The sequence below is a fragment of the Lycorma delicatula genome, chromosome 1 (assembly GCF_047948215.1).
Source record: "Lycorma delicatula isolate Av1 chromosome 1, ASM4794821v1, whole genome shotgun sequence".
Lineage (NCBI taxonomy): Eukaryota > Metazoa > Arthropoda > Insecta > Hemiptera > Fulgoridae > Lycorma > Lycorma delicatula.
Genome location: NC_134455.1, coordinates 176,005,894 through 176,026,787, shown reverse-complemented (window position 1 = coordinate 176,026,787; position 20,894 = coordinate 176,005,894). Strand labels below are relative to the sequence as shown.

At 30.1% G+C, this 20,894-nt stretch overlaps 1 protein-coding gene across 1 annotated transcript in view; it reads right to left on the bottom strand.

Annotated features, from left to right (window-relative positions):
- Nucleotides 1–20,894, bottom strand: part of lqfR (clathrin interactor lqfR) — a 90,780-nt gene that overhangs the window by 24,909 nt on the left and 44,977 nt on the right. Inside the window, exons 5-7 of the mRNA XM_075367703.1 lie at nt 19,619–19,749; nt 16,102–16,210; nt 9,309–9,534 (exon numbers count right to left, since the gene is read on the bottom strand). Of these exons, the coding sequence (XP_075223818.1) occupies nt 9,309–9,534; nt 16,102–16,210; nt 19,619–19,749 (466 nt within the window). The remainder of the gene's footprint in view (nt 1–9,308; nt 9,535–16,101; nt 16,211–19,618; nt 19,750–20,894) is intronic.

Here is a 20,894-nt window from a genome sequence, read left to right as displayed (position 1 = left end):
AAACAGAATCAAAACTGTTTGATAAGAAGCATTTGTAATAGTTTTATTCTTATTCTTTTTAAATACTGAATTTGATATAGTCAAGTAATGAAATGACTAACACAAAAATAAACTTTGAATAAAACAAAAAAATTACTGCTACTAGTTAATTAAATATGAACCGCATAACCAAACTGAGCAAAACAATACCAGGAATAAAAAATAAATAAATTTTATAAAGAAAACTTAATAAAAATACCACTGCCTGCAAATGTACTAAAAATGTCATTAAATGTGTGAAAATTATAATAGAGAGAAACATAAACAGAGTATAAGAATCTTGTAAATAGCAATTTGACTTTTATTAATGGGTACTAATTAATGAGTTGTGCTTAGTTGAACCTAATACCAGCCAACTATTATTAATAACAATGTACATTAAATAATCTTAAAAAGATAAAAAGATTTTCATTGTACTATTGTCATAATTAATTATGTTTAACTAAATCAATATGGTTAACAGCAGTTCACATCATTTGAAACTTTCCATTTATCACTTTTGCAGTCCTAAATACTGTTAATAGAGCAATACATTACACACATAATAATAAAGAAAAATTAGATTCAGAAATAGATATTACAAAATGTATTACAGTAAAAAATGGATATAACATGTCATTAATTTATAAAAAGCAAAAATTAAAATCTAATAATGAAACAATGTTGATACCTATAAATAAATAAAAGTGATAAAGAAAATATTTACATAAAATATTCCTATACTAACAACATTATTGAAAACTTGGTTAATGTTTACAATGATAAAAAATATAAAATACCTTATAGACCATACAATCATATAATAAAACATTAAAAAATCCATAATGATAGTGATCGTAATAATTTTTGTGGTATCTATAAAATAATAAGCAATGATTGTAACAAAATTCATATTGCGAAAACTAATAGATCATTTGGAGCAAGATTCGCAGAACATTTTAGATCATATAAAAACAACAAGTTAGGTTTCTCTAATCTTGCGAATTATTTAATAATCAGTAAACGTTCAATCACTGATTCAGATACAAATTTAAATATAATAGAAATTGTAAAAGGATATGATAATAATAAAAAAATTAAATATTTTAGAAAAATATTATAATTTTAGGTATAGACAAAAGTTTAATTTGATTAATATACAGACAGAATTTGATTATGACTTTCTTGTCAAAATCGCCTTACATAACAGCACATTTATATAATGTAAATAAAAATTGAAAATATATTAGTACAGCACTGTATGCATGGCTAGACACATATAAATATACTATTAATGTTTTTAACTTTTATGACTACATATTTTTGTATTTTTACAATTTTAAGTTTTAAATTTTGAATGTGTAATTTTTAAAAAAGAATATGTTTTATAAACTGATGATGAGGGAAACCCTTGAAAGCGCTCTTATATAACAACAAGCATAAGGTAAGAAGCATTATTAAATTCTCTACTATTGGTGGTAAACTTATTATAATTTTGTCTGATATGCACGCACACATGTACCCTCCCCCCCCCCACACACTAGCTTAGTCCCGGCTTTGCCCATGCTATATGGTTACTTGCATTTCCTGACATGGTCAGGGAATATTTAGCTGATCATGAGTCACTTTGCTCACCCTTCCTGTCAAGCCAGAGGGCTCTGTCCTTTGTACTCTGCTGTGTTCATTAAACTCATGCTTGTGAGAATAATAATATTTTAAAATTAATGGTCTTATTATCATGTCCATGGTTCAGTGATAATAATAAAATGAGCTACATCTCATTAAATTCAATTTAACTCCCTGTCACAGAAGGTAGTATGTTCCAGAAGGTATAACAAGTAACCAGAACTGAGTTTTATTTTCCAAGGATGTTCCTGGTTGGCATCAGTATAATCGTAGCACAACTTCTTGTTTCTTTTAGTTTATCCTGGCCATAATTATTCAAGTTTCAGGAATCAATTGAAAACAGTGATCAATATTTTGTTATAACAGTAACAACAGATTATCAGAAAAATTATCCTTGAAAGAGCTAAGATTTATGGCTCACCAACCAGTATTGAACATGTAAGGTATGTTCAAAAAAAGACTGAACTTGGAAAATAACTTTTACAACTTCATCCCTCATAGCTCATTTTTTATTGTTTAATTCTGTTAACATAATTTGTAAGCTATAAATAAACAATACTAGACAAAGAATTTGGTGCCTTTTCATAAATTCATCAAGTATAGTTTAAAAATGGTTCTCATACACAACAGTAACAAATATCCTTCGATACCAATCACTTATGGTATTAATTTGAAAGACATGTAGGATGTGATGAAAGACGTTCTTGAAAAATAAATTATAAAAAACATAGCTGGAACATATGTGGTAATTTGAAAGCTATAGCTATTTTGTGCAGTAGGGCTATACTAAGTGCATGTGTTTTCTTTGCAAATGGGACAGCTGAGCTAGGGATAAACATTATGTTACCTAAGAGTAGAAGAAATGAGACAACTCTAAATGGGAAAAATATTATTCATGAGCCCTTAGTTGAACCCAAAAAAAATTTTTTATCCCCATCCATATCAAGCTTCAACTAATAAAAAATTTTGTAAAAACAACGAAAAAGGATAATCTCGGATTTTTGTACATCGGGCAGAAATTTCCGAATGTAAGTGAAGGAAAAATTAAAGAAGGAATAATATTTGTTGGTCCTCAAATAAGAAGGTCGGTCAAAGACTATGTATTTAATTTGATGTTAAATAATGAAGAAAGTCCAGCTTGGGCTTCAATTAAAGATGTTTGCAAAAATGTTCTCTGCAAACAAAAATCCGACAATTACCACAATATTATTAATCAACTTCTTACTTCATACAGAGCTATGGGATGTAATATGTCTTTGAAAATACATTTCCTCCACTCACATCTTGAATTTTTCTTGGACAACCTCAGAGATGTAAGTGATGAACACGGTGAATAAATGTTCACCGTGGTGGAAATCCACCAAGACATTTTGATGATGGAAAGCCACTATAAAGGGAAATGAAATACTAACATGTTAGCCAATTACTATTGAACATTAGTTGGGATGTGCCTGAGGCTATTTATAAAAGAAAAATATCAGTGAAATCATTCTAACACAGGTATGGCCATGCAAAATTATAAATTTTAGATTTTAACTATATTTTCCCATAATTTTTTTTTAAAGTATAATTTATTTAAAACTAAGAGTGATAGAAAAATTGTATTTACAGATCGGTAATGTATGCAAAAAACAATTCAAGAAATGGTATCAGACTTAGAGAAACATTAAAAAAAATTTTTTTTGTTTGTCAGTGTAATCGATAGATAGTACTCTCAATATCGATTTATTTGTATTTAAAATAGTTCGTGTTTTAAAATCTGCTATGATATTTAATGAATGAATTACAGTAAAATTTATTAATTTATTTTATAATTATTATTACTGTTGTTATTTATTGTTTATAAACATTATGAAAAAATCTTATGATTTTTTGATGGGCAGTATGTTCGATCATGTGAGCCTGTTCTTGTATTGCTAATCTGTTGTTCTGGTATTGCTTCTTTTTATTATTTATAAACATTTAAAAAAAAAAAAAAATCGGATGAGGTTTTGATGGGCAGTATGTTCGATCATGTAAGCATGTTATTTTACTGCTAAATATTAACTAATAATCCCTTTCTTTTATTAATAAATAAATAAAAATAATCTAGGCTTAGAAACTAAATGAAATAATCTGTAAATTAATTGACAATGGACTGCTTCTAGCTGGAGAGAGTCGTAGAGGAAGCAATGTGCAACTATCTGGCAAACTACCATTGGTCCGCTCTGTGCCACAATTTCATTGCTAAATATTAACTAGTAATCCCTTTCTTTTATTTACATGACTGCTCAAAAAGGAGTGTAATGTATTTAGGGTGTATGTATGTTTGTTCCATCGCAGCAGCTCAACGGCTGTACTGATTTAGATGTATGACCCCATGTTGGAATCCTTATGTTACTGGGAATGTCATAGGCTGTATAAATATGTATGTACATATATATGTTTACATAAATTTAAAAAAATCTATCAGATGGACGAGTCATTTTTGAATAACTCATATCTCACATATGATATACTAGGTTTCCAAATCATTCAAAATGAAAAGTTGAGAAGTGAGTTATTCAAAAACAACTCATTCATCTGATAGGTTTTTCAAATCTATCATTTAGTACATCAAATGATCAATTTTATTCATGTATCTAGTGTTTTTATATGACTGCCGAAAAAGGAGTGTAACTGTTATTGTTTATATATGTATGTATGCATGTATGTTCTTTCACTGTAGCAGCTCAACAGCTAAACTGATTTAGATCTATGCCATGCGTCGGAATCCTTATATTACCGGGAATGACATAGGCTACATAAATAAATGTGTGTGTGTTTAAATAGATTTATATATATATATATATACAAAATTGTAAACCGCATACTCTTCAATTACCCTATATTAAAAAGTAATATTTGTCAGCAATGTTTTTTTTTTCAGCAGTTGTGTTTTGTAATTTTTAATATTTATCTCTTGTGTGAGTGTTTCCTGGAGTGTATTTTAGGGAATAACACACACCTGTAGTGTGCCATCCCCAAATACAATCAATTCTCCTCAATCTCATTTATGGTTTGAAAACACCCTTCAAGGTAACTTTCAATTTGGAAAACAAAAAAAGGTCTGCAGGAACCAAGTTTCGATAGTAGGATGGGTGAGACAACAGTTGTCTTGTACTTTATCAGGTAATTTGATTTAAGAAGTAATGCATGCAGCTGACACATTGTCATACTGCGACATCAAATTTTAGTTTTCCCACAGCTCATGGCCTCTTTTTGCATTGTTCCATTGCTGTAAAATTTTCATGAAACTTGTTTACTGTTTGGCCCTGCAAAACAGATTCATGATGGTGTATGTATGCTTGTTCCATCGCAGCAGCTCAACGGCTGTACTGATTTAGATGTATGACCCCATGTTGGAATCCTTATGTTACTGGGAATGTCATAGGCTGTATAAATATGTATATACATATATATGTTTACATAAATTTAAAAAAATTGAATGAAGGTGACATTGATGGTTTCTTTTTCAGTCAAAAAGAAACCATCAATGTCACCTTCATGTTTGATCGCCTCACAAAGGCATTTTTGTTGGAACAATCCTTTCCCATCCACTGTCACAACTACATCTCGGTTTTCACATCATAGCAATAAACCCAAGTCCAAGTCTTATTCCTGTTATGTTTTTTCAAACATTTTTTTATAGACATGGCATACATAATCAAGTTAACATGTCTGATGTTAACATTAACTCCTGAAAGAAAAGTAATTTAAAAGCCTTGTGTTTTACAGTTTGCTAAATTTGAATCGATAGTTACAGTTAAACACACATTATGCAAAAAATTTATTTGTGATCCTCCAAATGACGATAAATTTGTTAATTGTACAATAAGTTGAAAACAACTGAATGTCTGTGTAAGGGGAAGAGTACGGAAGAACAAGGGTAACTGGAGAAAATGTTGAATGTATCTGTAGTCCTAGAAAATCTAAATGCATTAAAAATGTTTGTATCTAGTTTGCTTCTGGGGGTCAGAAAATCCCCATGAGCTCTTATAATGCAAAAAGGACTCCCCAAAATTAAATATGTTCTATGCAAAATCCCAACAGCATGTTTATGGGTTGTTCATTTTCACTTAAGTAAGCATAATCGGAACTGCTTATTTGGATATGCTGTTCTTTCCTAAACTTCAAAGTGGACAAGAAAGTTTTATTTGGCAACAAGATGGTGCATCTCCTCATTGACATACCTCTGTAGGGGAATGGTTGAATGACATTTTCCCCAACCGTTGGATTTTCCCCATGAATCCGATAACAAGTTTGTTTGTGGCAGTCTTCAAGATCAACCAATCTGATCCCATGTGGTTTTTCCTTTGGAGTTTTACAAAGGATCATCTGTACATCTCCGCTACATAAATATGAGTTACCCAATATGAGACGCAGGACTGAAGCAGCTCATTTTCATTTCTCCAGATGTGCTGATTAAACTATAGGATAAACTCACCTTCCAACTGGATATGTGCTGTGTGACAAAAGGTGCCCACACTGAATGCTTACAGGATAAACTTTAAGAGTTACTCTTTCTTATTTATGAATCATCACTGCAAGTCAACGTTAAAGAGATATTAAATAGCTTTTAAACTCCCATATTATTTTCTTTACATTCTGTATCATCACCAGAAATTAATTGTAAAAGAGCATGCTTTACTCACATAAAAAAATATTGCAACAGAAAAAATAGAAAGAAAAAAGGAGGATTTGAAAACATCATGTAAATCAACTTATTTATACATGTATGTTCACAAACATTTTCTCTGCAGAGGAATGGAGGAAAGCATTATGAGTGAAAGATATGCACTAATTTCTTGACAGTACCTACATGCTTGCGTAAAGACCATTTGTGTAATGACATAATTTTAAACAGAACAATTTACATAGAAATGCTAAAAATTATAAAAATAAATTTGAAAACATACTTCTAAAAACATATTATTATTTTTTTTGTAGGTTGGCAACAATAGCTGATCAACAATTAAGTTTAGTGTCTAGCATTTGAATATTCATTTGAACAGTGTTTGTGCTGTTATTGTTTGGTCAGTCATTCACAATGGGTGATCCACAAATTTTTATCATTTGGAGAGTTGATGTATATGTTGCTTATGGTCAAGAAATAAAAAAATTTTGGCTGCTGCGCATGAATATCCTCAAAATTATCCACATCGAAGAGTATCAGATCATAAAACATTTGAGAATTCAGAGAGGTGAGTTAGAGAAATAGGCATTCTTAAACCACGATCTGATGCTGGTCGTGAATGTTTTGTGAGAAATGCTAACCTAAAGAAGCAATAATTTCCCACCTCAAGCACCAGAAGGTTGTCACATCACTTTCATGTTTTGCAACCAAGTGTGTGGGGCACGTTATAGGAGCAACAATTATACCCAATCCATACAACACTTGTTCAAGAATTATTACCACCAGATTTTGATAAACGGATAAAATTCTGTTGATGGTTAATTAGGAAATATGAACATCATCCTGATTTCCTAAAAAATATTCTTACACTTGGGCAGAAGAAAATCCCCATGAGACTGCTACAAGTCATTGCAACCCACTTTTTCGTTTAATGTGTGGTGTAGTCTACATGGTGATAATTTTATAGGCCATTTTTTTCTTATCGCCAAGGCTCAATGGAGATAGGTACCTCCACTTATAGGAATGGAGATACACATTTTTTGCAAACAAATCTGATGGAACTCTTGCAAATATATAGATAGAGTGCAGATGTGATTTTTCAGTAATGGCACACCTTCTCACTTCTGTTATGATGTAATGAATCATTTAAATATCGCCACCTTGATCTCACAATCTCATGCCAATGAACTTTTTTCTTTGGGAATGGACGAAATCGTTAGTCTACTCCGTTTGTATTGGCACACAAGAAGCATTGAGACATCATATAATAGAAGCTGGAGCTGCTATTAGTAATAATAATGATGCTATTAGGCATGCCTGACTAGCATGGATTCACCGAGCTGAACAGAATGGCAGCCACACAGAGCAACTTGCAGCTTTATCAAAGAAGCATTTTGATATTTAATCATTTTTAGAAAAAAACCAAAATGTATGTGATTTTAATTTTTTTAAATCTTTTTCTGTAATTGATAAGTTTTCTATTTGTTTTCAATTACATACCGTTGTTCAAATATTAAAGAAAATTCTTCAGTTTAAAATCATCATTTTTGCGATCCAGTTTTCATGTTTTATTTCTTATTAAAGTTGAACTTCTCAAATTTTTGTTTAATTTTAATAGATATTATTTACATCAATCTTCTCAGAATTGAATTCTCTACAAAGTTATCTAGAAATTTTTATTTTTTAATTGGTAAATTAACAAAGTTATTTTATTCCAAATCTATAAAAAACGTATTTTCCGACAAAACTTTTTCGTGTTTTACCTTTTTTCTTAAAAATAAGTGAGATAGAGGTTTGTGACCACTTTTATTCAATTTCTTAGATCAAAAATCATAAGGAAAAACCAAATTTACCCCTCGATTTGTACCCTAAGGATTTTAGTACATTTTAACTTCACAGAGGGAGCAGAAAAAATGTTTCACAAGCCTAAAGTCGCTGACAAACCATTTTCTGAACTATGTTTATATGAACTCTGTTACTTATTTTTGGCTATAGAATTATTTCTGAAGAGATTTTCATGCAATTTGGAATCATTCTTTATATATCTTTCCTATTGCAGCCTTGATCTCACAGACACTAATTTCCATATGTTTGATGAACTTATTTGTACAAATAACCAAACACCGTGAACCAGAATTAATGGTACACTAAACTCTGAAAGCAATTCAAAATATTTGCAAATTCAGATAATATAAAAAACTAATCTTTTTAGAGGCAGTCAAACTTTAAAAATGCCGAAGATAATTTTAACATGTTTTAAAGTCATTAAAAAAAGAAAACAATTTTTTTTTAGATAAGAGCTCATTTTAATATAATTTTTATAATAATATCCTGATTTAATATACACCCATATATTTTATAAAGATTATTGTTTATAAAAATTATGGTTTTAAATTTCTGTATTTATCATTTTTTAAATTAACAAACAGAAAAAAGTTAATTCTATTGATATTTATTAATAATATATTATGAAACTACAGAATGTTACATCTAATTTGATGTTAAAAAATAAAATCAAACCCAATACTAAATACCAAACTAAATTGCTCCATACTTCTTTCCTCTTCTAATCACTAGATCATGATTATGAAAACAACTTGATGCATGAAGTAATGGTTACAGATAAAGACAAAAAAGGTATGACTGGGGAGAAAGGATAATGGATTGATTACTTTGCTTGGAGAGCAAATAAGTTACTGGATATAACATATGCAAAAAAACCTTTAACAAAATATACATGCAAATTAAAACAGTAAATAGTAATAAATATGGCATTATACTGAAACATCTATTACACAATAACAATGAAATGTTTGGAAATTGAAAGAGAATAAGATCATTAAAATGTTCAACTGAACAGAAGTTGAGTTGAAAAAAAGGTAACAAAAACAGAAATAATGGATGGCAAATAATGGAGAATATCAGCCTTATGTATATCCAAATTAGTGACACCATATATAGAACACAGCAATAATTAATAACAGGCTTTAACAATAAAGTAAGCAACTACCTGTGTTTTTCCATAATTTGCAGCAGCTCCTAGGTCAATTTTTTTAGAAGGTGTTGCAGTTTTCGGTTTTCTTGTCGGAGTACTTGTTTTACTCTCAATAACATTTGGTGGTGAATCTGTATTCTCAGCTGTATCCTTATATTCTTTTGTAGTAACTGATTTTTTTAATGTCTGAGGTGGTGGAAAACTAGAATCTGGATCCGAATCATATCTTTCACCATCATCACTAGAACATAATAGAAAAATTATTAATTATTATCAAACTTTATTTGAAAAGGCAAACATATTGTATTTATTTGACCATTCAAAATTAATTAAATTTAAAAAGCACTTACAAATACACATGCACATTCTAGTTGGGAATAGCTCTTAATGGGTAAAATTTCTATTAACAAACTTCAGAAACTGGCAAGGCAATTTTAATCAATAACTAAGGCCAGTAAAATTACTTTCCTTCAATTCCATAATGTTCAAAACTAATTTTGGTGTGCTGAATTCAAGTCTGCATATTAATCTCTCACATCAATATTTTATATAAAATTTTAATAAATATATTTAATGATTTGTAATTCAAATTCTAAATCATTAACATTAAAGAATGTTGGAAAAGTTAAAAATAGGAAAAAATCTTAATGTTGTAGATACTAAACGTAAAAATAAACTGTATAAGCCTAAAATTTTTTAAGTATACCAAACTACTTATTTCAATTTGCTTAATTGTAAAACACATTAAGTAACTTATATCCACGGTGCTGATACAGGTTGGTCATCACTGACACATAGTTAATTTTTCCTGCAATTTACTTTCCATATCTTTTATGTTGTGATAAAATCTCTCTTCCTAGAAGATCAATCAAACTAGGATCACAATTCACTAATTAGTTTCCCTAGCTTTAAAAAAAAATCAATTCTAATAATTTCCTTACCAATGGCCGTTCCAGAAATTAAAGGATATTTACTTTGAATGTGAACCAAAACAGCTGATATTTATGTAAAATCCAGATTTCATAATAAATTGTTTAACTCTGACTGACTGAAAGACAGTGGATACTAACCTTCAAGATCAGATGAAAAATTTGTATCTTCTGTACTAAAGAAGAATAAAACTTTACTCAGTAGCAATATAAATGGAGGTGATGCGTTAAGGAGATCTGTGACTGGAATTGTTGCGATAGGAACATCTGATTTAGAAGGCGCAGTCCTTATTGCTGATAGTAATTCGTTGTAATAACATCTTATTCTGTCATTTTACTCAAATCAATTGTAATGATTTACTGTTTACTTTGCGATAATGATTGCGCCCATGTAATGATTTTATTGCTCACACCAAAACATAAGAATACCAAGCATGGATGAATAAATCAGTCTCTTAAATTTTCTGTACAAAATTTACATATAACCGAGTCAAAATTTTTTCTTGATCTCCTAATTTCATTTTAAAATGTGCCAAACATAAACAAGAGGTAATATTTACCTTTGTGTTGCTTTCTTAAAAGCACCCGTGTATAAGGTGTGATCAAAAAGTATCTGATTAGGCTTGTAAAAAAAAAAAAAAATTAGCTCAATGTCTTAGTCCCTTCTGAAGTAACACATTTATCCCACAGATGTTTCCATAGCTGGAAGCATTTTTCAAAGTGATTTTTAGTGAGCACAGTAAGTCCTCTTGTCGCATTTCTTTTGAACTCTTCTCTGCCTTCATTTCTCATATCTCTTCCTTAAAGTGGAATGTTAAGCTTAGGAAACAACCAAAATTCACAGTGTCATCTCTGGTAAATAACCAGCTGAAGTTGTTCAATCCTTTGTTTTACTAAGAATTTCCAGTTAAGATGCATGGGCTGTAATGTTTGTCATGATAAATTTTCAATCACCATTTTTCAAGCTATGGTCTGTTACGGTCTTCCAAAACAGCACCTTGTAGCTGATGAAAAACAGTTATGAAGTATTGTTTATTGACACTTTGTCCTTAAGAACTATACTGTTGATGAACCATGCCTTAATAATCAAAAAAGACTGTCAGCATGACTTTCACATTGTTTTGTGATTGCCTGGCTTTTTTTTTGCTGCAGAGAATTTGAGTTTTTCTAATGATATGACTGTGTCTTTGTCTCAAGGTCATAGACATAGATCCATGTTTCATCTCAAATTATAATTTTTCCATAAAATCAGGATCACTATTATATTCCATAAAATAAATTAATACAAAATATGCTAATATTTCATTATGTCTTATGCAACTTGCACATTTGGTTTTCCTTTTGTTCATGAGAGAGGTTTTGGGACAAATTTTGCTGCTATGTGCTGCATCCTGAAATCTTTCATTAAAATCAATTACACTGAGCCATCTACCACATCCTACTACCTCACACTCTCTAATTTTTATCTGATAATCATTCATCACCATCTGTCAAACTTGCTTGATTTTTTGGGGACCTTTGATGGTGAGAACTCTGCTACAACATTCATCACTTTCAACAGACATTCGATCATTTTGGAAACAGTGATACAACTCCTTTAATTTCTGTAACACATATAGTTTGATCACCAAAAGTTGTTTGAATTTTCCTTATTGCCTCTACTTGCATGTTACGAAATTTCTGACAAAGTTTAGTGCACATTCTCTGTTCAACCTGTGTTCAGTCATTTTGAACAGCAACCAAAAGCACTACTCACACATTTTACTTTCAGGTTAAACAGCGACTGGCTGCAATGGCAGCAAAACAATGAATCATATGTGACCAATAAGAATAAAGGACACATTCCACAATGGTCCACCTGCCAATCTCAATTGGTTACTGCAACAAAAACAGCTCAGATTGTCCACACAACCTGTTCTAGTTGTATCCTTTGAACTTGCCCATTTTTCACATGAACTTTTTTTTAATAAAACTCATGACACCAGAATGCAATGAAATAAACAACTTCAATAAATGAAGTAGTTAAAGATTTTCTAAACAACCGTGAACTTTCAAGGTTAGTAAAGTTGATAAGGAAGATAGGTAAAGTTTGGTTTCTATCACTTATCGCTTCTGCAACAAAGTGACTGGAATAGGGTATGAATGGTGCAACAACCTAGTTATTAATTTTGAATGAACCCTTATCTTCAATATAACAGTCAAACAACCAAACAAATATAAAAGATGCAGTAGAATATAAAAGATACAATAGTCTACAAAACTAAGGATATAAAATATTTATATAATTAATTATCACACTACAGCACTTAACTTTTACTTAATTTTTTTTCTACTACAAGCAACAATCAATAATTAATGAGACAAAGTGATGCTGAGAAAAAACGGTTCATTCAATGAAAATGGAACTTTTTGAGGGTCAAGTTGGCAACCTTGGGAACACATTTAATCAGTAGTTCAATCATAATTAAACTAGACATAACTTTTTTTGTTGATTTCAGAATGTGAGCTCTGCTTGAAACTTGTATACTGGAAGAGCAATGTTCAGTGATAAGATTTTTGCTATCAGGCGTTAAACTGGCAGACATTTACTCAAGAATGTTGAAACAGTATGGTGAAAACTGTTTAAACTGCATTAACGTGTATAAGTGGGTGAAACAATTTCATTCAAGAAGAACAAGTATGACTAATCATCGCACTGGAAAACTAGTTGAAGTTTTGACTACCGTGCTGCAAAATCGCATAAATAATCTTACTTGCGAAGACAGGCGAGTCAAAATTTCCAAAATTGCTAGTTTATGTAATATTAGTATTGGAAATGTGCAATCACTCATGACATGCTGAATTATCACAAGACATGTTCAAGATGGGTTCTAAGACAGTAGTCTCAAGCCCATAAAGACACCCAGATTCGCATTTTTTGTGAACTCAAAGAACAGTTTTAAGCAGAAGGTACTTTCTAGATTGTACGTGTATAATAATAACCTGTGATGAAACGTGGATGCACCATTTCAAGCCTGAATCCAAATGAACAAGCCTTGAGTGAAAACATCTGGATTTACCCAGAAAAAAAAAATTCAAAACTCACGTGTCAGGCGATAAAGTGGTGTTGACGGTCTTCTGGAACTCACAAGAACCAATTTTTAGTGACTACTTAGAAGAAAAATGTATCATGAACAGTGAGTACTATTCTAACGTGCTCAAACAGAAAATGAGATTGGTGATAAGGCAAAAACGTAAGGGCGCTTTCTCAAACGGTGTGATTCTCTTGCATGGTTCAAACAGCAAGGTAAATACTTCTACCCTGTGGGAATCAGAAAGCTCACAGAATGGTGGGTCAAGTGTCTAAATATTGCTGGAAAGTATGCTGAAAAGTAGTGTAACTTTTATTTTAATTTAATAAATCATTGTTTCTCTACATCAATTTGTCTCATTAATTATTAAACGTTCCTCATACAAATTGCATGCTACCAACACTATCTGAACTCTAAAATTCAGCAAAATCTGTTAATGGTATGAAAATTTCAATCATACTTTTAAAATTTATTCACTTATTATAAAATATTTTGTCCAGCATAATTTTTCACACCTGAGTAATCTGTCAAAACAGTAAAAATAAATTCTGTTCCACTCACAATGCAGCAGATAGGTGCAACATTTATCATTCTCGAAATAGAAAGTTTAAATAAATTACAGATACAATCAATGATATATGTTGAATATTATGATTTATAAGTTCTACATCTTTATTCTGAAGTCGATGTTTTTGCATCCAACATTACCTATTTTTGCTCATATACTATAATGTTTCATTAGAATTCAATAATGTACATAAACATTTCTGACTCCAGTTTATATATCTGATATTTTAAAAAGGGACTGAATCCTCTTTTTTTCAAAAGTAAAAAGATATGAAAAATGAAGAACAGAACAAAAAATAAATAGTTTTGCTGCAGTAACATTGAATATTACTTTCAAATCTTCATTCACAGCTATCGATAACAAAATATTATGAAAACGACAATCCAGTATTTCTCTCTCTCTCTCTCTCTTGCTATCTGCGTGCATGCATGCATGCGCGCGTGTGTTATATAAAGGCCTTTATAGATTTTTTTAATTTTTTTGCTCTAAGAAATCTATATTAAGAGAGATATAATGGCTAATATTGTAAATAAAACATAATTCTAAAGCTTCTACTCTCACCACAGAATCAGCTGTTGCTGAGATCTGTAAACAATACACCGTGAAATTATAAAACATCTGTAATTTTTTCACAGGATCTAATTTAAAATATTGGAAGGTGAACATTTAAATGAATGTTTGTAATTCTAGCTACCTGGTGGAAGACACAATTGGTCAGCCAGTTCTCCCACTTTAACGACTAATGTGAGTAAGAGGTTCAATCAACTGTTGAACAACGTATAATCATAAAATATTTAACTAATGAAGGAGTTAAAGCAGCGAAAATTCTAACTTATCTAAAGGTACAGTTTGGAGATGCTATACTGTCTCAGGACCAAGTATATACAAGGGCCAGACAATTTACGGGCGGGTGAGAAAGTGTAGAAAACAAAAGCCATGATTGATATCCAAAGTCAAGTCAGAGCTGACAACATTCGTGCCATTCAAGAGCTTATCGAAGGTGATTGCCAGTTCACTGTTGAAGAAATTGCATCAGAAGTGGGTAGCAGCTATAGGAATGCTATCTAGGCTTTAGAAAAATTAGTGCACCATGGGTTCTGAGGTTGCTGACCGAAAATCTAAAACAGGTCAAGTTGGAGATCTGTGAGAGACTTCTGAATTAATTTAAAAAAATTGTTCAGGGAACAATTTTTTGAGGCGCATCATCGCCTGTGATGAGAAGTAGGTCCATCATTACACTCTAGAATCAAAAATTGGAGAGTAAGGACTGGCATAGAAAGGATGAGGGCTGCCCATTGAAAACCAAAACCTGTCTGTCAGCCAGAAAAGTTCTTGCAACGATTTTTTTTGACTGAAGCGGAGTTTTACTCATTAACTTTCTCTATAATCAACAAACGGTAAATGCGGCTTACTACTGCCAGCAGCTACATTCAACAAAAGCCGCCTTCCGAAACAAAAGATGGAGTATGCTCATCAAAGATGTCATCCTTCTCCATGATAACACCAGACCACACACTGCGATTTTGACAAGGGATAAATTAAAAAAAGTACACTGAGAAACGCTTGACCGCCCTACCTACAATCCAGATTTGTGCCCCTGTAACTATTTTTTGTTTGCGCCCTTGAAAGAATTACTTGGAGGGGAATGATTTGAAAACAATGAAGATGTCAAGGAGCACATGCACAACTGGTTGATGATTCGTCCTCCAACTTTTTAAGGATAAGGAATATTCAAGCTTCTAAGAAAAAATTGCAGAATCATTGGTAAAAGTGTGTAGATCACACAGGAGACTATATAGAGAAACGAAAATATATAGAGAAAATATATATAATAATAATAATAATAATTATGTATATTAATAAATATTAATCAATAAATTTATAAAAAAAAGTTACCGTTTATATTTAATTCACCTCATATAATGCTGTGTTCTTCTTCTTCTTCTTCTGACTTAAAAAAATGATAAAATCTCATGCCATGAATTTCACAGCTGGCAGTAGCAACCACAACAGTTTTTTAAGATAGGAATCTCAACAACTGACATCTTACCACCAGTGAAGAAAATGTATGGACATTGGCCATGTTATAGATTGCTTCAGACCACTTACTTATTACTTCCATTTGATTTGAATAAACTAAATTGGTTACTACTTACTGTGTCAAAAAAATTTCAACTAACAGAACTTCATTAAATTTTTGGATATCTCTAGTATGATTATAAAAATCAATCTATAACAACCTGTTATTAGGCGATTCAGTATATGGGTCTCTTCTGCCAGTAAAATCTTGGTCCCATTCATTTTCATCTTTACCTCTCCATCTGGAATCCCACTGATCTCGACTGCTACCTACAAAGGAAAAGATGTTCAGTTAAGATTTAAAAAAGGAATGTAAGCAACTAAACAAACATTACATTATTATTAATTTCAGCAAAATCAAGGAGGGGCTCAGAAATGGGACCAGAAAAAATTCTACAAAGACTATAAAGAAATTGTTAAACAAATTTCCACAATATTAAAAAAAAAATACACGCACACACACACACTTCTGCTCACACTTCAGTTCTAGTAAATAGTCAGAAATAATTGGACTTTGAGTCTATAAACAAATAAGACTGCTTTCAGTTAAGTAAAATTAGATGAAATATGAAAAAATTTTTATTTTTGTCTTTCATACCCACTTTTCTCAGTTTTTCTGGATATGCTGATGGAATTTTGCAAACTTTTACGGCCAAACTAAAAGAAAAACAATTTTTTCTGGCCACCACCAAGAAGAATTGAAGAGTGGAAAAGAGTAGTGGAATGACAGCTTTTTTAAAATAATTTTTAACATAATTAACAAAAAAATAATACAATTACTATAATAATTATTCTAATGTAAAGTCCAATATCATAATTATTTTTGGGCTGTTTCTCTTTCTGCACATCCATAGTAGAAGGTAAAGAAATTTCTATGAAACTGTCTGTAATTTAACAGTCATGTATTATTTCATAAATTAAATCTTTCCCTTAACATAAACCTAAAAGATAAGAGTGACAATTAATACAGTAAGTTTACTGCACTTATCAGCACGCTATATCCAGAGAATTCTTTTAATAAAACCAAATACATGTCTATCTTTTAATAAAATGTATGTCAAACACTTCTATGTCTAACAAAATCTCAATACATTCATTTGCATTAATATGAGTTTTTCCACCACTAGGTTTCCAAACAACACCTACACTGTCATTTAGAATGAGAATATAATAAGAGTTCTAAAAGATATCTATATCCCACTCCATCAGAGCCTCAACACATCTCTGAGTTCTGACACAAGTGCATGGCTAAATTCAGACAAAGAGATCCAGATGGTGATTTAGAGAAATCATTACTACTAACTACAATTACTATTTTGAAATTTCCTTGAAAAAACATAAGACTTTGTCATGGAAAAATGAAGATGATCAGTTTTTACATTTATCAGACAGATGATTAGATAAATAACTTATCTGATCAGTTATTACTGAAATTTTGAAAAAAATGGAATTACATATTTTCTCCAGGATGTTCCCAAACTTGTCCTCCTTTTTCACATCATTCTCTTTGTTATAGACCAATCAAATTAAACAAATAACCAAGCTTCTTCTTGTTATCCAACAGTAGAAACTGTTTTACACAATAAATGGTTATCTGACATTAAATGATACAATTCAGTTCCAAAAGTATAGTGATTCTTAAGAATTATAAAAAACATTCCATCCCAGCCTTACTAAAGAAAGTAAGAAGTGAAGTAGTTTTCTATTGTGTTCACTAAGCTAGATACACTGTTACATATCAGCATGCCAAGCCCAGAATATAAGTGATACTCTACCTAACAAGTTACACTTTCATTAAGGTTCACCACAAATTGGCTGAATAGTAACATCATAACGCTTAAAGAAAGTAACACTGACTGATATATGTAGTACCTTAAATGCTTTGCATGTGTCACAGCTGTACGAAAGACTTGGTCAGACAGTGATAAACCAACAATAATTCACTAACAAAATTTATTACTGAAATGTAATATCACAATACGCTAGGACTGTGAATCATTTCTCCAAGTTAAATTGATACTGAATTATTTATTAAGATTCTATAAAAATATTTTTATTTAAACCACTTAACAAAGTCATGTATATAAATTTAATAATTAGAATTGCAGTAAAGTAATCAACAATCTAAGTGATCTAATTAACAATTAAATTCACAATTTTTCAGTTTGATACAATACATATTACAGAACCATCTACCTTTTAACCTTTTCAAATAAATCAAAGCTTTATCTTTACAAGACCTAAATCACTCTGATTAGATAATTTTAACAAATTACTAAATTTGTACTTATTTATTAATTACAGTAAGCTTTTTTTATATATAATAACATTCTTTCCAGATATCCATTTAAAATATATTGTAATTTACACTTAACTTCAAAGTTAAATTAAGTATAACATTTAATTTTATTATACTTAATATAAAATAACATTTTATGTCACTTCAGCACCTAAGTGATAAAACCTTTTTCAAAGGGTTACACAGAGAAAGAATGATGAAAAGTCGTTTTCAGTATATAATAATTTGGATCAAAAAAGTAAAAAGTAAAGATTGTAAAAAGTAAGTAACATACACTAAAATGGGTATATTATTAAAGCAAGGGTTCAATCACAATCATAAATTGATCTTTACAAACTTTCTTACCAGCGCCTTTATTCTTTCCCTTTCTAACCAACTGGTCAATTTTCACTTTTTTTTCTAGATGTTATAGCAAAAATCTATTGTTACTGTTCTATCCATTTCTATCACAATGTTGTGCACTATTGTGATTATAGAATCAAATTCCATAAACATTGTAAGGGTTTTATTTTTGGTAAATGGAACACTGTACAAAATTGGAGCGAACCCAAATCACATTCATAAATAATTATTTAAATGAAATCAGGATTTAAAAACAACATTCTTTTACTGCTTCTTTCATGCAAAAAATAAAATGCAATGATTAGTCAATACCTGTCTTTTTAACATACTACTTTCTATATAACAGCTTCTTTTTCCACATTTTTTAATCTTATTATAGTTACCCAACTTAAAAACTGTAAAATAATTTCTTTTTTCTATTTTTTAATCCCTTTTTTTAATACTAAACAAAAAATTAATTGCAAGGCTAAAATTGTTTCTAACCCTTGCTTTTTAATCCAGATTTATTTTGTTAAAATGAAAATTGCAAAAAATAAAAAATTATTAAGTTTCATAGAAGAGTTATTAGTTTATTACTTTATTGGTAATAACTTTGGTTTTATGTAGAATGTAAAAAAGACTAAAATTAAAAAAAGTTTCTACGCTATACAGTAAATTCTAAGAAAACATATGCTTTCCTTTAATGTAAAAACTGTCAATCACAAACAAGAATTATATTTACACCTACTAATTAACTAATAGATAAAACTTAAAATTCAACATTTTTGGATCAAAAACCTGGGAAATGTTTCTGATTTCATTATCATAAGTTACCAAAGTATTAATGTTCTCACACAAAGGGTTTAGTAACTGAAGGGCTTAAATTTATTTGCTACAATATTTTATCTTGACACAATCTGAAATATTTATCTAGTTTAATTACCTCTGAAGTGCTTCGAAAATTACAAAAATTAAAAAACTAACAAAACAAGGGTTCAAAGTTAGGTGTAAGCAAACAAACACTAAGAGTGATGAAAAAAATCAATTACATAACATACCAAATCCTCTAACACCAATAGCATCACTTGACATTCCAACATATTTATCTTTATTTTTCTTTGCTTTTTTCCTTTCTTCTCTTAATTTTTCATCATCCTGGATAAATTCTATTAGTTCCTTAACTTTGTGCCTAGTAGAAAAAGACAATTAGTGAATTATACTTCAGCAGAAAGTAAATGCATTTCATAATTAAAATGAACAACATTAACACATTAAAAGAAAATCCATAATAGCTTATTCAAAAAAATAATAAAAAAGACAATTTACCATTTTCCATAATGATCTCGCATAACTAATCGTAAATAAATAGGCCATTTACAATAGTTTTATATTAAGCAATAATCTTCTAAATATTTTAAATTGATTTATACAGGCTGACTTATTTTAAATTTACTTAGTTGACATTAAAATAGTGATTTGTAAATGATTTACACACTCTTTAAGATAAACTAAGATATATATATTTTGTTCAAAATGTATGATAAAATTGATAACAGCAAAATTTTTGTTTTAGTATCTAATTCATTGTTTTAACAATTCTAACAACTAAAATGTTTACATCTTGAGATTATTATTTCTGTTATTAATTCATGTGCTTCATTTGTCTCTATTTTAAAAATACAAAATGGAATAAACATACGACCCAATACAAAAAAAAGAGGAGGGACAGAACATCTTTAAACAAAACAAAGCCTCACATAGATTTTATATTTCTTCATACTATAATTTATTGCATTCCATAAAAAAGAATATATTTCCCAATGGCAGTTTTAATATTTTAAATTAAGAAGGAAAAGAGTATAATATGCAGCAATAGAAAATTCCATTACTTATGATTTTTTTTGTTTCTTACACAAATATGATTTTTTTGTTTCTTACATAAATACGATTTTTTTTGCAAACTCAAAATTAATACACCACAACACTCAAAAAACGTTCAATGAGCTGAGTACTATGAAAATCCAGTGAAGGGAAATGTAGCTATAACCAGACACTAGAAGTTATCACAAGTTTGGTGCATTATTATTTACCTCTTTTATGGAATTACTGTTACTTATAAAGAGCAAAATTAACTTTAGATCTACTACTCTAAGGCTTTTGTACTGATCGCACAAGTAAACACCACAAACAGATAAACTGTAATCTTCTAAGTACGCAATAAATCAATACACCATAAAGTTGAGATCAGAGGATTTAGGAGTCCAAGGTTTTGAAGAAAAATTACATGTATGTAAAGAGGGCTTATTTAAAAGCAATTCTGTCACTCATTTTTTA